This window comes from Leuresthes tenuis, unplaced genomic scaffold (assembly GCF_036924035.1).
Source record: "Leuresthes tenuis unplaced genomic scaffold, fLeuTen1.0.hap1 SCAF_6, whole genome shotgun sequence".
Taxonomy (NCBI): domain Eukaryota; kingdom Metazoa; phylum Chordata; class Actinopteri; order Atheriniformes; family Atherinopsidae; genus Leuresthes; species Leuresthes tenuis.
The window spans coordinates 16,731,811-16,749,481 of NW_027325360.1; the positions used below are offsets into that span (position 1 = coordinate 16,731,811).

Genomic DNA, 17,671 nt, shown 5'->3' on the forward strand with positions numbered 1-17,671 from the left:
GAAGTTCAGTTTGAGTGTGGACATGTGTCTGCAGTAACCGTGCATGTGGTGCAGCGTCATTAGTGAATGCATCTCACAGCTACACTGTCCAACACAGCTAACGAAATTGATCCTCATATTTTGATTACAAGCTGTTGTGAGTTATTGCTCAAGACTGAAATGATGAAAGTCTTCAATGCCTCGGAAGAGTTGAGCAGAACAGATTTTATTGATCGTGGTGTGGTATGTGATTGCCTTCTGAGCGAGGAGTGTACATACATATATGAAGGTTGTTTTTTTTTTCTTTTTCTTAGTTAATGACAGAGGTAAATCCAATAAAAACAGAGATGTGTTCCACTTACTGCGTTCACATTTCTCACAGCCCTCATCACAGGGGAGACAGTCTTCATTTTCTCTATCTGAAACTTCACCTAATGAAGGATAAAGCTGTTGATTAGTTAATGCCATATAGGGGATCAAATGCAAAAAAAAAGCCTTTTCAGTGAAACGTTCTTGAGTAAAGGTTAATTAACACTGACAGCTGTTTAATTAAAAGTGCATTAAAGAAAATGAAGTAAAGAAATAAGTAACTACAGCTTCTCTATAATGAGTAACAATTTGGGTTATAAGAGAAGAGAACAACAGATGACCTCCATCCTCCACATCACAGATTTCAAGCTCTCTGTGGGACCTGTTGAAACTTGCCCACCACAAATGACAAAAATTTGGTCTTATTCCACAGTCTGAACGCTTTATTTTTCTCATGAGCAAACTGTCATCATTGCTCATCATCTCTGTCTCATAATCACAGGCAGAAGAAACTCCACCTCTCTGCTTTATCTCACACAGTCTCAAATCAGAACATCTCACTCAAAACATTCCAGCTCTCTTTCTCTCTCAATCCTTCTTTGGCCAACATTCAAATTTGAGCTTGTGCTTTGAGATAAAGTGCAATGTGTTCATCTTTCAGGATGTCTCCAAGGAAGAAATAAACTATTAAAAACAGAAAGTAGGAGTGAGAAGACATCTGCACCAGGCAGCGATAGGTAGATGTCAACCAAATGCCTGACTGCATTCATTTGGCTCAATATCATTTTCCTTTCAAAACACATTTTTTTCGTTGCTTGCATTATTCTGAAAATAAAACCGACACCGTGCAAGTCAAGTGCCCAATTTATTGTATTATTGTTGCTATATTAAATAGACTTTAAAGCCATCTTGGATGGGTTACACCCCATTGAGAAGTTAATTCATACATAAAACACCTGTCTGTGGTTGGTGCTTAAGCATAAGCAAAAGCTTAAAGAAACTGAAGGAGTTACTGAATATTGTGCCTATATAATTGTTACCCTAACTCTAAAGGAAGAGATTAAACAACTGATCGTGGGGATTTTGTCTTTTTGTAATTTACTTCCTTCATAATTACATTAGATTATTATTATTATTGATAATGAGTACAGGGAACTGGCTGACCTCATCTTGAACAAGATAAAGGATGATTGTGGATTTTAGGAGAACTGGGAATACACTGAGGAGTATTTTCATTCTGGGAGAAGAAGTGGAGTTGGTGGAGGTCAAAAGATATGTGGGCGCTCACTTGGACAGTGGATTGGACTGAAAATGCAACACCCAGGCTCACCCTTATATGTAGGTACAGAGCTGAATTTTAAAAAGCTTAGGTCCTTCAGTGTTTTCAGCAAGATACTGCTTATCTTTTGAAAGTCTGTGCAAAAAGATATTGCAAACAGTTTCTTCCATAAGGTTGTGGTGATCTTCTTTAGGTGGCTTCTTCGACTCCGCTGCAGTGAGGACAGGTATAAGAGGTGGTCACGGCACACTGCAGTAGCCTTATATAATGACCCACTCAGTGCTAGCAGATGGACTGCAGCATGCAGTATGATAAAGTTTCTTTTGATTTTCTATTTTGGTTATTGGTAGGTAATACATTTCTCTCACCCATCTGTGCATATAGGGTTAAAGATTGATATTCAAAGTTCAACATTTTGGATAAAATTAACTCTTAGGAACAGGATGTGCCGGAAAATTGTGCACACCGTGTAGATGAGATGCATATTGATCTATACAAACTAAAACTTAAACTGGTGACCTCTGTGGAAATCATCCCTCTGCTGCTGCAGTACAAATATCATTTGTCATTTCCTACCATCTTCAGTAATTGGCAATGTGAGTTTAACAGCAACCCTCACCTTTTTTGCACTCCAGTGGGATGCAGTGGCCATTTCGGAGCTTGTGCTGTGGGCTGCAGTGGAGACAGCGATCAGCCGCAGCACAGATGATGCAGTCTGTAGGACAGCGTTCACACCGCATCCTCGCAGAGTGGAAGAACCCCTCAGGACAGACTTCCCGACACTGATTCTGAAAGAGGTATCTGGCCACACCAAACCTATCTAGGTGGGGAAACAAAATACAAAAGAGGGCTATCAAATGAAGACGAGAGAGTGCTGATGCACAACACAGGTATGCAGACAGACAGGGACTCGTATGGAAGGCTTAAGACCAAACATTGTGATAATGGGTTTTAAAAAGCCTCTGTCTGGATGGCATACAGCAAAAACATCTGACACAATCACTCACGTGTGCGCTGTCACAAATGCAATGTGACTTACAAAAGAACTGTAGGATACATATCTATCGTGGGGAAATATCTAAAAGCAGAAACAACAATTAAGACAATTTGTCAATGTAGAAGCCAAGAATTGCCATAAAAATAGTATCAATCGATCTATTTTGGACTTATTTGTGAAATTTAAACACCACTGGATAGTTAAAGAAGAAAGAAACCAGCTAGGTCAATATGTGCCCTCTGATAACTTCAAGTTTTAAATTAAAAAAACTGCCCACATTTCCGATTACTTTTTTTCCTCCTTAATTAAATCAAATACAAGCTTCTTTTTTCGTTTGTACAAACTTTTCGATACATACTGGAAATTCAACCAAAGAGAACTTCGACAGCTTAAACTGAAATAAACGGCTTTCCAGAACGAATGGTTTTGTTGCATTAAATGCTCTGTTGTGATTGCATTTCACAGCCGGGGATTCGGTTTCTGATTAAATTCAGGCCTCCGTGTGTATCGTTGCTTCCACAGAAATGAAACAGAAAGATCTATAATACTGTGTGACTTTAATTTCATACCTGCCTGGAGTTGTGTGTGTGTGTCAGTATTCTGATGCTGCGATGCTCTTTGACTGACCATCTCTTTTTTTTTGTTATTTCATCTGAGTTTGTTCCCTGTCATACTCCCTTCTTCACTTTTTCCTTTTGAGTGACAGACGGAGAGCGAAGTGTTACTATCAAAGGTTAGTATCAAGAATTGTCTGCTCAGTATGTGGCGGCACCTTCTGCACGTATATGTGTGTGTGAGAGAGACGGGCTGAGATAAGAGAGGTTGTTTTGAGAAAGAAACAGCACAGAGAGAGATAGATAGAGAGTCTGTTCACGCTATTATTGTTATGTCTCATTGAGCCTCAGACAGAGCTGCAATTAAATGGAACCACATTTGCAAACAGAGTTTGACAAACTTTCCAGCTAATTGAAAGTGTGTGTGCACAAATGAAGGTGTGTGTGAAGAGAAAATCTGGTGTTAATTTTCTCTTGGCTGTCTGGTATCTGCAAATGTGTGTCTAGGTAAAAGTGTAACAGTATATCCCCAGTGTAAATACTCTCATTCCTACAGTCATAATACTTGCTGTAACTGTGTGATAAACACAGTTGTTCTTGCCATTAACAGGCCAATATTTCTTCAGCTGTGATCCAGTAATGACGTCAGAGCTTTATAATAATACGAGGGTGTTTTATGAGGGTGTGCATCTTTGTTTAAGAAGATAAAAGAGGTCATTGCATACAGACACAGTTTGTATTTAACTGAGCTAAAATCTTGAGATGTTCAGTCATCTCTACATCAGGGTGCAACATGCAAATGAATAATTCATCTTTTGAACACATCTATCAACAGTTCATAGCTGGATTACTGCTTAATTAGATCCATTTACTTTCAGAAGATGGATTGGTGGTGTCTGACACAAATGAGCCTTAGCTTCATCCAAGAGCATGATTTCATTTCATTACAGTTACATAAATGAATTTTTAAGTGAACACCAGTGAACCTCTGCAAAAAAGCTACCTGTGTCAGTTCAAACACTCAGAGAGTTCAAGTTTAATGTGCCAGGGGAGAAAAAAAAAAGGGAAACTCCATGCTCTCTAACTTTGGCAGCTGGCTGGCATACCTGTGTCACAGCTGGTGCACTGGTCAGGTCCCTCATCAGTACACGCCTTGCAGGTGTGGTGACAGAGGTTGCATCGCCCTCCCATAGCATAACGACCAGTTTGGCAGCGGATAACACAGCGTCCTTCATCAAAGAACCTGCAGTTGGGTGCGATTCACAACCGTTGAGCACAATCAGACTGAACTGCTGCACATGATGTACATATCACTGTACAGAACAACAGGTGGGATTTATCTACCTAAATTAACAAGATTTTGCAAAAGCTGGACCTCTGCGTGGATTAAGGGCCCAATTTATACCAAATGTAATCAGATGCAGTATTACTTTACATCTTTTGAATGTGCAGCGCAGATGGAAATCTTTCAAACCCTCTTAAAAGTTCCACATTTTCTTATGTTTGAGGCTAAAGTGGATTCAGATTGTTTTTCTCCCTCGTTCATTTACACGCAACAGTGCAAAAAGACAAAGCAAAAGCAGATTCTGGAGTGTTTTGTAAATTCTTTAAATAGAAAAACTTTTACATACATCTTTACACCCTTCTCTGTGTGCTTGGATAAGCCCCTTTGGCAGCAGGGGCTATTTACAGTCTTCTTGGAAATGATTCTACAAGCTTGATAAACCTTTCTCTTAGCAGAATCATTAAAGGTCAATCAGGTTCTACGGGGAGCATTAGTTCTCAACCATCTTCAAGTCTCCCCAACAATGCTGTGCTGGGTTTAAAATCTGGCTCTGTCACTCAGGGACTTTCACAGAGTTTTTCTGAAGCTTCTCCTGCGTTTTCGTGGTGGGATGCTCGAATTGCTCTCTTTTCTCACTAATCTTCCAGACCTGGTTGTAGAGTGTAGGGACGGTGTCACGGAGGTGTCTAGTTCCTTGTTCTCGTCTGAGAATTATGGCCAAGTAGTTCAATCTTTGTTTCATCAGGGCAATGCTTCTCATCGCCTGAGAATCGTTTAGAAGTCTTTTGGCAAATTCCCAGCAGGTTTTTATGAGCCTTCAGTGAATAATAGCTTCTGTCTACCACACCATAAAGACTTCCTCCGTTTCCACAAAAGAACTCACATTTGTAGTGACCATTAGCTTGTTTTCTGTCTGACCAGATAAAACTTGGCTAGGAACCCAGACATAAGAAATCTGTTTTAGGGCGATTTAGGTCACTGTGCTTCAATGCTCCTTAAAACACTGAAGAAATTGCCCTTTATCCTTCCCAGAAAAGTCGCCTTGACTTATCTGGTCGACAAAATCTATCAATCTCATGGTTTGGTTTTCACTCAGAAATACAACATCAACTTTTACATTAACAGATCATATCAAACCAAATTCAATTAAGTACTGATGGACTCTTGTTTTGTCTCTGAGTACTGTGTCCAGATCGACAGGGTACAAAAAAAAAATGATTAAAATCAATTTGATGTGGAAAATGTTCAATCTGCACAGTAGATGCTTGCATGTCAGAGGTCGTCACCTTGTTGCAGGGCAGCTGGTGCAGTCCTCACTCTCTGGACCTGTGCACTGCTGACAGGTAGCATCACACAGGTGGCACTTTCCATGTTGACTCAGGTACTCTCCTGGCGACAGAGAGCCACACTGATTAACACTGCATGATGCCTGCTGCATACTTATTGTGCGATAGCATTTTGGTTGCTTCATGCCTTTTTAATTCGTTTACACGCTTGACTTTCTTTGTGCTCATTTTTTTTCATCCACTTGAGTGATCTGATTGGATGCTATGATGTTCCTCAGTTGAACCAAACGGCCAACACAGTTACCATGTTCACTTTATTAACAGGCTCACCTCATTGTCCTCTGGTTTCTGACACCTCCTGCAAAATAAAAACTAAATCTTTTCTTCCATCCGTCTTGTTTTCATGTTAGGTGCAAATCAATTTCACAGATCAAAAAAACCTTTTTGAAACCATCACTCAGACGTACTTACTGAGGTTTTTTTTCTAAGATAGAGTTCTAAGATAAAGGTTGATGAAATAGATCATCTTCATTTTGTGACCAAAAATGATCTTTGACAAGCACAAAGTAAAAAATAATAATAATAATAATAATAATAATAATAATAAAAAATAAAGACTTAAATTGATTATAATTTGGTAACTCACTGCTGAAAGTTTTTGTTATTCATGGTCTTTTGTGTTTTTTGCCATTTCACTTTACCTTTCTGTGGTTTCCCTTCGTTGTACAAAGAAATGCAGTTGATAAAAACTTTATGCTACTCATAAATGTATGTTTGGTTTGCTGTTTCTCGAGGGCATTGGAGTCGTTTTAGGACAGGTAGAGGACAAATGGTTAAGAACACCCCCCCCACACACACACACAAATAATGGCGGCATCAGCAGGCCTCTGAAGGAGAAGCAAATTGGAGCAGAAATCGGCAGGATCATCCACCACCTTTCCCCTAGCTCCATGGTCACATCCTCCACTGCTGAAAATGCTGAAAATGTGCGTAGGCAGTCTGGAAATTGAGTTTTTTTTTTTTTTTTTTGGATGCCAGAAATCTCCACACCTGGCGGAGTAATTGTTGAGTCTCTGCGCTGATTGAAAACATTATCACACTCCAGGTGCATTTGTAATTTTTCATTCCACACTATGTAGCAGTGAAATGTACTCATTGCTCGTGTATCATAAACAATACTGTTACGCCAAAATCGTTTTGTTTTCTCTTTCAGGAGTGGGTAAACTCTGCTCCCACAGAAAATAAATGTGACCCATCTTATCCATTGCGGATAGAGAATTAAGTTTCCAAAAGTCTCTTCAACCTTCAGCTTCACACTTGGCTGCATTGAAACAGCCATAACAAAAGAGGCATAAACATTGTCTCCAATCCCACTTTGGTATTAGACAAAGGTGACAGACACTGGTTCAAGTCTAAGGATGTGTGTGTGGGAGAGCATCCTTCAAGGCAGCGGCGAGGTTGTCTGTGCTCTCTGGCTTTCTGTGAAAAGCTCAATTGTTTTTTTTGAAAAACAAAAGAGCTTCTTTGTGTACAAACACAACAGGCAGTGGCTTCCCATTCAGCCGAGCTCTGCTGAAACCATACAAACAGCCCCCGAATAAACGTCGTCACTCTTCCTCACACACACAGATTGTCTCCCCTCCTCTCACGCTAACAAACAAACGGCGAGTTCTCAGGGGGACGGAAAGCCACACAACTTCACTCAGCAGAAATAGACACTTTGGACTCGCACCGCCAGACAGGAAAGGAGTGGAGCAAAGAAAGAGAGGCTATCACTCAGGGCAGTAAAACTTTTCTTCTGTTATAGACTTCCCTGACCTTGTGACAATATGACGGTCTCTGTCAAGGAAGATAATTGTGTTGCCAGGTATCCCACTGACACCACCCACTCTTAGTTCCGAATCCCAGTTTCCTGAACCCTCCTCCTCCTGAACCCTGCTCATCCCTGGTCCAAGCAGAAAAAGAATAACTTTATTCAGCCCTGCAGGTCATCTGGATAACATCATCCACCTGGTTTATCTACTATTGTGCACCTCTTCAGTGACATCAGATATACATCGGCTTTACTGTACTCGCTGTGCAGGAGGTGCAGAGAGTTTCCTCATTGGCTGCCCTCAATTTGAATGAAAGTAGATCTAAAAAAGTGGAGGTTGATTACAGCTGGAAATGTCATCTGAGACAGATCAAGCAACAAAAGAAACATCCTAATGGAACGTAAAGAGGACTGAAATCAACATTTGTGTGCACAGGGAAGATTAGATTCAACATTGAAAAAAAACTTGCTTGATAAATTTGAAAAAAAGTTGATCAGTTCGAAACTAAAGGTTTCTTAATACATTACCTTGGCCTTGCTTCTACACTGCACCCCACGCCTTTCTAAATAAATGTGTAAATCTTTTCACATTAAAACAATCGACAGGTGACATGAAGAATATTGATCATCTTCTTTTGAAGCAATGTTCCGCTGAGAAACTTTGGCTCTTTGCATTCATGTGGATGCTGCTCTCTTATGATCCACCCTCCCTAAACATTGTTGTGGCTCGCCCTCATGCTAAAACTACTTAAGAACAGCTCAGTGGCCATAATACCAAAAACGCTGACCTGGGCTTCAAACTCCCCAAAAATGAGGATGAAGATCAAATTTATGGGAAGTGCCGCTCACTCTCTGGAATCTACCGCAGCACAATCTCTGGGGTCGCGTGTCCATGTCCCTCCCGGGTCAGACCTGTACTGGCAACACAATGCCAAGTCCTGATTTTACACATCTTTCAAAGTTAGAAAGAACACAAACGGAACCAAACCCAAAAAAATAAATCATTGCACAGGGTAAAAAGGAGGACTGCCCACTGGATAGTTATTTTTCAATATTTCTACCAAAGTTTCTTGAACGTTTAGTAAATTTAAAAAAATGCTTAAACCTTTAAATGATATCATCTGTTCCCACCTCAGGCATGATGTTGTAGCAACATTTGTTGATACCATTTACATTATTTCTGCTTCTTATGGCAATGAAACTTGTAAACTATAAAAAAACTTAAGGAAGGTAATAAATTATAAATTCACCTTCATCCACTCCCCATCATGAATGTGAACTAGGATAAAAGAAGTTACAGAAGTTCTGCTGTAATGAGGCGGCAACAACTAGCATGACTGATCTGCTTTTATCTGCTACCTACTTGTCACTGAGTGCACACTCTGTAACCCCCTTAAAGTGCTCTGCCTTAGGGGACTTTCATTTAATAAATGTGACCAAGAGCTGAAAACTGAATTCGTAAAAAAAACAAACAAAAAAACTGAACTGAGGGTGAAAACAGCCAACCTGATGATGGAAAGTGAGAAAGTGATATTGGTTAAATCAGTTCTAATTAACACAGCGTGAATGTGATCAATTAGAACCAAAGATGCAACAAAAACATGAACAGATTAAACATTTTAATAAGAACATTTAAGTAAAAAAAAAAAAAAAAAAAAAAAAAAAAAAAAAGATTTTCAAAACTAGGACTTTGAGTAACATTAATGATGTATTGTCACAGATATGTCACAAGTACACAATAAAAAACACTTTTTATATGAGGGGGTGCGTGCGTGCGTGTGTCTACTACAGCACACAGATGCAAGTCATCTTAAACAATGACCAAGATTAAGTTTTTGTTAACCAAAACAGGGGATTTATCCATCTTTATTACAAATCATCATCATCATGAACCATAAACAGTTGACAGTACAACAATGTATCTAATACTGTAAATGCTTAAGCTGCAGGCATGAAAACCCACCACAAAATATATGTTTAAAACATTTTCTTTTTTTCTTTCCTTTTCCCTGCTCTTTATCAGAAGCCAGCACCTCGAGGGTAACGTGTGAGCCGCATCAGGTAAAGTTCAGAGACGTGCAGGAGGCGAACGCATGCATCTCAAGTCTCTTGGCCCGTTTGCGCAAAACTGTTTTCTGGCTCAACGCCATTTGAATTTTTTCTGACGCAGCCCCTGTTTCCACAGCGAGGCTGTCGGTTCACCTGCAGCTTTAACGACTAGAATGTAAATATGAGAAGAAAAAAAATAAAATAGAAATCAATCACCTCGTGTACGTTTTCCAATTTAGCTTGAGTGTTTCTAAATCTAAATTTTGACCGTAGTCCCCCTTATTGAAATAATAATAAAAACAAAATAAAATCTAATCGTTACAGCTCTGACATCAGTTTGCTGCCTGCCTGCTTGTCAGCGATCTTTACCGGCAGATGAAACGCAACAGAATATTTTCTGTGCCAGCTGTTGACATTCTGTGTCCGAGATGTAGAGGAGCACCTTAGCTGATGTGCGCTGTCATTACAATGGAATGACAAGAGCAGAACTTTCTAAAACTATTTTATTTGAGCACAGTAACATGTAGGGATGCACCGATACAGATAAAATACCATTACTGGACAAAGTTCCCTTCTGCAAGGTTATACATGGCATGTGGAAAAATCAAACCAACAAATAAAAGAATTTCTGATCCCTGTAACAAGTCTGAGTTATACTTCAGTTTCTTTATCCAACAAAATTTTAAAAAAAAGAGGCTTTAAACTGTTGAGTCACTGTAATAGAGCGAGTCAATGCTCGGGTTTGGGCCAAAGTTTCATATCAAGAGTCTTCATCATGTGTGAAATGTTGACATCGGCACATCCCCAGTACCACAAATTCATTTGCACTCTTACTGCAAAGTTTCCCTCACTGGAGAAAGCTCTGGGAGGAATGACTATCGACTTGTCTTGTAGTACCTCTTGAATGAATCAATGCTGTCTGGGCTTACATCAAGAATTAATGGCATTCTGCTAGACACACGAATAAAGATAAACACACACTATTCAGAGGGCCGGTTCATGTTTTAAGGAAATGAAATGAGGTGATTCTGGTCAGTAACGTGCATCAGTCTTGGCAGATGGTGACATTGTAGCATCTGTAACTTCAAATGGTGCCTGATTTATGTGTGTGCGTTCATTTTTATAAGTGCATGTGTGTGGTGTGTATATATATATATATATATATATGCATCTGTGTGCTGCATGTGTGGTATACATAAAAGTGTGAATTTGTCCTCTCTCACGCCAAAGTCAGCCCAGACACGCATTAATTTCACATTACTGAGTGAGCTTCTTTTTTTTTTTTCCTACTTTGACGTATATTTACAGGAGGAAATCCATGGCCTTTCCTACTGTATGTTCACTTTCCATCTGTTTATGATTAACACTGGAAAGAGAGGAGGAAGAGGAGCCAAAACAAAAATGCACACAGACGTTATTCAGAGATTCACAGGCGGAGTGGCTTCTGTTTTTAGCTATGCTTCATACACTGGCAACAAAAAAGAAGGTTCAATTGTTTTGGCATCAATGCTTTGGTCACAAAATATCGACACTTTTATTCTTTTGTTTGTTTTCATTTGCTCATTTGTTCTTGAAGTAAGTCCCAGTCATTTTACACCCTGACCACGTGTGTGTGTCCCAGTACAGAAAAAAGGTAGGTTTGTTGTAGTCCTGTCATCGCACCTCCGATGCAGTCCTTTTAAGAGGCACAGATTCTCTTATAAATTATGTGACTGTGAATACGCGGGCAGGGGGTTGGAGAAGGAGGGGTGCCCCCTGTGCCCCCCACGTCTCCCCCCGCACTCCCTTTTTGCCCAGTGACTGCATGCCGTCACCCTTTTTGTGAGCACGTTCTGCAGCACAGTTGCTGCAGCACTCTCCTCTGGCAAAGATTGTTCTTTTTAACAAGCACGCAGAAACTGCCTTCTGCCCAAGATTCTTCATTTGCTTTCCACAGACCAGGAAGAAGAGAGTTTGAAAGAAGGGATGGAGGGAAACACCCGCACACAAACGCATACACATATACAAGGAGGAACCAATAGCAATGTTTGAATGACAGGTAGAGCCACGTGATTGGTCACGAGAAGGTTCAGGTAACAGGGAGAGTTTTTTTGATCCAATCACAGGTGATGTTCATCGTGGTGGAAAGTAATTGTAGTCCAGCGAAGTGATTGTATCCATGTCAGGAAAAAGGGGAAAACAGGAGGAAAAAACAGAGAGAGAGAGAGAGAGGAAAAAAACAAATGTCACACAATTAGTAAATGTATGATTTCTTTTTTTAATCAATTCTTAACTTGGTATCATTTTGTAACATAAAAAAAAGATTATAGTGGACCACCAGTCTGTACAATCTATAAGCCAATTATTATATTTATCATTTGCACTTAAAACAGCAGTTCACTTGAATTGCCAACATAACCATCAGCAAAGACAGGAGACAGACTGATGGTGCACTTTAACCAAAGTCATTATCAACAGAAAGGTCACACAGCAAAGACGTTATCTTCTCACAGCTTTATCTTGTCACATGGCCATGGGTTTATATAAACTACAAGGTCTTAGCTAAAGCAGCAAACAAGCACAATTTTGGAGAAGAAAAAAAAAAACAAAGACCAGAACACGAAGCACAGACAAAAGAAAAACGAAGCGTGTGACTGAAGACAAAGGACAAACCAGAAAATAGCTTTAAGAGAATATAAATGCAACGAGAGAAAGGAGATATGTGGCCTGTGTGGAGTGGCAAAGAAGAGAGAAAACAAACCAGGGAAATAGTGGTTTCATGTTAGAATTCCACACAAGGAATGCGTTAGTGTGTATTCCCAGAAAGATTTAGTATTTTAGTAATATGCAGAACACAAATAAGTGTTACACTGTAGATAGGGAGCACAAAAGCAAGGGTCGACTGCCATCCTGGTTAAAAGCAACAGTGATCAGTTTAATTCAGAGTGTTAGTGCAAAGCTAGAAATAATTCATAAAAATAAAATTTAAAAAAAGGCCACAAGGTAACTCTTTGCTTTACTGAAAAAAGTACCTTTGCATTTATTGTTCTCTGCAGTCTGATTTCACTCAGCACCATCCAGCATCTAACCTTTTAGCCTCTTATCCTAAAACACGCTTCCCTGCACTGATGCTAATCATCACAACAATCAAAGAAATGTAAGAAAGCTGACAACTCACCATCTTTGCAGATGGTGCTCACCACGCAGGCTCCTGCCTCCAGATTGTAGCCACTGACACAGTTGCTGCAGTTTCTTTCTCCGGGCCCCGAGCACTCGGAGCAGCTCGCGTCACACCTGTCAAAAGGTTGTATGGAGAATTATCTGCAGCAACCATCTGATCACATGTGGATGCCTGACATCATTTAGTCTCAACATACACTCAAACTACAGAACTACAAACAGATGAACAAAGAAAATAGTATTTGGGCGTAACAAACACTTTATAACTACTGCAACATTTAGTCTGTGGGTTAAAAAGCAGATTTCAATACGTTACAGTAATATCTCTTTCTATTCAAGAACAACGGTATCATCATCTTTTCATTCTTACTAATAGAACCTGCATATGTGTATCGATTATTTTACTCCGTAGTGTGCACCACAGAAACTCTGAAAGTGTGTAAATATAACTCAGACCACAGTTAGAAATGAGTAAAAATCTACATGAAACAAAGTTTTGCATTTCGCAAAGACTCTATTCAAATTATAGTTAATTTCTTAGACTCTCAGTCATATGTAAAACACTGATCACCAACAAAGACTCTTAAGTTAAGAAGAAAGGGGAATGTTTGAACCCAGTCTTTTCTTCTTTTTTTTTTCAACAAAAACTAGATTAGAAAATATATCTGGGTAACGCATCGCATCCATCTTCCTGCCAGTGGGAAAATAAGGAAAAGTTTTCATAAAAACTGATCTAATATCAGAGACCGGTTGGGAGTTGACCCCGAATGAAGGAATCGAGAAGAGTAAAGGGTCAAGTGAGCAATAAACAGACAGACAAGATGTCCGACTCTGTGGAGGAGTTCGACTGTGATGGAAGACAAACCAGTCATCAAACCATCATCGAGCACTGGTATAATTAACATGTTTACATGTCATTTTCTTCACTTTTTCCTCTTATCCAGGTTAGCATTAGTGAGGCAACAGAACTGTTTGTGGGAAAAGCTCAAGAACAACAGCAATGAGAGCAGTTGTTGTTCAGTGTTCAACTTTCATGCATTCAATGAAAGCTTCAACTGACACAGAAAACGCACGTTGTAGGTTTTGGGCTGATAGTCAAAAGTGACTCATTTTATATGCACGCCAATAATCAACGAATATTCTGGAAATGACCATCAGAGTCTGACCCTGATTATGGAGAACAGCATATATCGCTTGGATAGTCTCTCTTCTCATTCCAAATGTGGCATTTTCAGTTGAAGACATGAGGTATATTTTGGTCATTATCCGAGTTCTACAATAAATATTTACATAGAAATACAGGGAGTTCAGAATATCCGTCTCATTAGGGGGATTTTACATTCATTTACAACACACAGTCTATTGTCTGTTTTCAGTCAGCTCTCTGTGAAAACCTGGGGAGGAGATGGGAACTCGTAAGAAAAGGCCACATTTCTGTTTGGAGGGAGACACACAATTACTTCCAAACATTATAAAAGACTTTGATATCATCTGGTTCTAGGATAGTTGTTATAATTACTTTAAGGGTGTTGCCGGTAAGTGCTCATCATGAGAGGCTTTGAAGTTAATCCGAGTATGCATGGCTGCATGCAAACAGGTGTACTAGAGGAGTATTAGCTTTCACTGGCCATGTATACAGCTCAAAAGAAATATTGCTTTTATCAGAATAAGGGCAGACAAGGTAATATTCTGTGTGTGTGCAGTCCTAAGTGACTAATTCTTATACAATGCTGAATTATTCCTGTTTCAGCCCCAAAATCTAAATTCAAGCGTCACGCAACAAACTTTTGATTTGATGGGAGATGCGATGTGCAATCGTGTCCTTTTTGCACCAAACGTAGCGTGTTTAATCAGTTTTTTTATTCTTAAACATGGGTATTCCTGTTAAAAGAAACCAGTTAAATCCTTTCCTACTTCCAGCAGAAGTGTGCTTACCCTCGGTGCTCTGAGAGCGATAACTTACCATTCCTTAATACCACTACGTTCCAAGGGAACAAGCCTGCAACTATGATAACATGAAGTTATGGCACTTTATCATGCAGGCTGTGCTGCATCATACTTTCCGATAATCACAACTCTCTGAGATAATTAGGCCAGTTTATTATTTTTGACGGACGTCAGCCCTACACAGCGGGACAGAGAGTGAGCTGCCAGCTGTCTTCCAGACAGATATAAATCTAGCAATCTCTTCTTTTTCACCACAAGCTGTTGCTGTCAGTTTCAGAGCCTCCGTGTGAAGCATTACGGTAAGTAAATGTGCTTCTGTAAAGAAAAGGTGAGCTGTGTCCATTCTTGTGGCCGGGCCTCGGCATCCTCAGTGACAAGTAGCCTGAACATCCAGGTGTTGTGTTCCCATTGAGCCAGAGCCAACAAAGACCCTTTACTACTGTGGAGTCATTTAACGTGGGACCGAATAGCGATTACACACTTTCAAACTCCAGCTGTTTTGTTTGAACAGGGCTTTTTGCTTGAACCTCAGTCTCTTGGGCAAAGTAGTTTTCCCTTTTGAGTGCGTTGTACAGAGGTGTGTGGAGGCATGCTGACTCACTTCTTACAGGACCTCTGGACCTGCCCACTGTCGAAGGTCTGCTCTGACAGGTAGTAGCCAGGGCTGCATGTTAACACACATCGCCAGTCCTCAAGTAAGTAGCTCTCTGCGCACTTATTGCACGCCTCTATGCCTGTGCCTGAAAAACACATGAAAATATACTTCTGTGAGAGCGCTTAATATCATCAGAAAAAGTGTTCTCAGAGCACTGAATACATCTAGTCATGCCTGGGGAGTGGGAGTTTGTTGTTAAATCATACCTGCGCAGGTGGCACAGGCCCGATGACAAGCCTCACAAGTCCTTCTGTGGCCATTGTAATAAGTCCCTGGGTCACAGGTCATCTGACACTTGTTCCCTTGAAGACTGGAAAGTGGCGAGAGACAAAATTCACATCCATACTTCTCCCTTCAGAATTCTAGTAAGCTTTTCAGTTTTTGAACAACGGTTTCGACAAAAGAAAAGAACAAAAACACCTGCAGAACTAGTAATATTGTCCCCCGGGTGGTGTATATAACAGAGACTGCCTTTTGGTTCATATTTTGACTAATATGCAGGAAATAGAGTCTGCAAAACCTACTGTTGTTTTGAAACAGTACAAGTGATTTTGGAGGTGCCAGATGTAGGGGACAGAAGTTAATTAGGAAGCTGGTTTTAAGGTTATAAAGTCAGTTCTATGAAGTCACAGTGAGGACAGGTTGGTGAGCATGCTGCGCTGAGCTGAAAAACAGCTGGTATGCGTTAGCTTAAGTTTCCCAGAAACGATCTGGTCCCCTCTTCCTCCCTGGCTCCTAACTGAGCATTAATGCTAGACTAAATGTGAGAGGGAAGGCTGAGCGTGAGTGTCTGTGTGTACTAGTGAGTGAAAATGTGTCTTACTGTGATCTTGAAGGCGTTGAGAGGAAATTATGGCCTTCAAATGTCCCCACCTCCACCTCTGGCTAAACTGAACGCTTACAGTTGAGTTCAAGACTGCTGTGTGTTTAAAGAACTATTTTCCTTCAAGAACTATCAGGAATCTCCACATTTTTAAAACACCCTATTCTTTCTCAGGTAAAGTGTAGTGGCCAAAATTTCAGGGTATAGATCAGAGATTCCTGGAAGGAAGGATTACAACCAACAACAGATCCATTTAACATGAGCACATGTGAGTATATGCATGGACAAAACAGTCTGAGGATTTTCACGTCTGAACTGGCTGTTCTAAATAATTACATTTAGAAATGGAACCAAAAGGCTGCCGTCACAATGATCCCGTCATCTAGAAATCTTTCTTGTTGTAGTGGCTTTGTACACACAAAAAGGGGAATAACCACGACTGAAGGAAAAGTTTTAACCCATCTCACCTCCACAATGCATGGAGTGGGCGTAAATGTGATGATTTCAGTCAGAAAAGTGAACAGGATTGTGCTGCCAGTCAACCATATGCAGGTACATCAAAACTGAACTCAGCTGCTACCAAAACAATAAAATCATCAATACTTTAAACTCAAACTCTGGTTTGCTCAACATGGCTCCGAGCTTACCTCATCCCAGGTTTACATTCTATGCAGATGTTGGAGGTTGTACACTTCTTACAGTTCTCTTGACATCTCCTGCAAATGTTGGAATCTGAAAGACACACAGAGAGTTCGTCACACACGGCGGCTAACGGGAACCAGAAGCAGAAAGAAAGGTGGCGAGAGGCGTTGATCAAGTATGTCTGAGAAGAAGAAAGATGGGCGAGGAAGACAGGAGAGATATGTGGAGAAAAGGGAGAGAAAAAGAAAAAGATGAACAAATGTGATTAAGGCTGAGAGAATGGAGTAATGCTGCACAGAAAGTGTTAACATGCATTCTGAGAAGGATTTTAAAAAATAAATAAAAATTACATTTCGTTCCTCCGACATTCGATATTTTGGCTTGTTTTCGGTTTAATAAAAAGGTTTCGATGATTTGTACATTGTTGTATTTTTAAATCACATTCATCACAGCGACCCGACTTCATTTGGAAACTGGGTTATAGATGAATATTTCAGAAGGCAGACGAAAGGCAATGACACACTTTTATACGATGCGCTTGGACACCGTTGCCCTGAGCAGCAACAATGACTGCCAAAAATATGGGATTTACACGTTGTTTTTGCATTGTTCCTCGGAAGCCAAAGGGTTGATGGTGATTAGAAATGAATAATGTTGTTTCTACATTTCCAAAAAGGACTACTTTTGTATTAAAACTACCTTAGAGGTTTTGTTTGGTAGTGGTGGTACAATCTGAACAAAGAGGAGGAGATGGAAGGTAGAGTATAGAATATGGACCGGCCAAGAACCGACATCCATGATCAGAAAAGGTACTTTGTGAGTGACAAGTGGAAGTCAAAATCAGCAACCATTTTAAATCAGCTGATATTTATAATCAAAGTTTCTACTTTTATC

At 40.1% G+C, this 17,671-nt stretch overlaps 1 protein-coding gene across 3 annotated transcripts in view; it reads right to left on the minus strand.

The window, feature by feature from the left end:
* Positions 1–17,671, minus strand: part of pcsk5b (proprotein convertase subtilisin/kexin type 5b) — an 80,177-nt gene that overhangs the window by 9,837 nt on the left and 52,669 nt on the right. The window contains exons 17-24 of one of the 3 annotated variants that reach the window (XM_072387866.1): positions 16,783–16,867; positions 15,519–15,622; positions 15,259–15,397; positions 12,709–12,824; positions 5,690–5,792; positions 4,225–4,361; positions 2,181–2,387; positions 342–404 (exon numbers count right to left, since the gene is read on the minus strand). In XM_072387866.1, coding sequence (XP_072243967.1) covers positions 342–404; positions 2,181–2,387; positions 4,225–4,361; positions 5,690–5,792; positions 12,709–12,824; positions 15,259–15,397; positions 15,519–15,622; positions 16,783–16,867 — 954 coding nt within the window. Of the gene's footprint in view, positions 1–341; positions 405–2,180; positions 2,388–4,224; positions 4,362–5,689; positions 5,793–10,036; positions 11,478–12,708; positions 12,825–15,258; positions 15,398–15,518; positions 15,623–16,782; positions 16,868–17,671 lie in introns of those variants that run through there. The other 2 variants (XM_072387864.1, XM_072387863.1) reach the window with 2 other exon arrangements.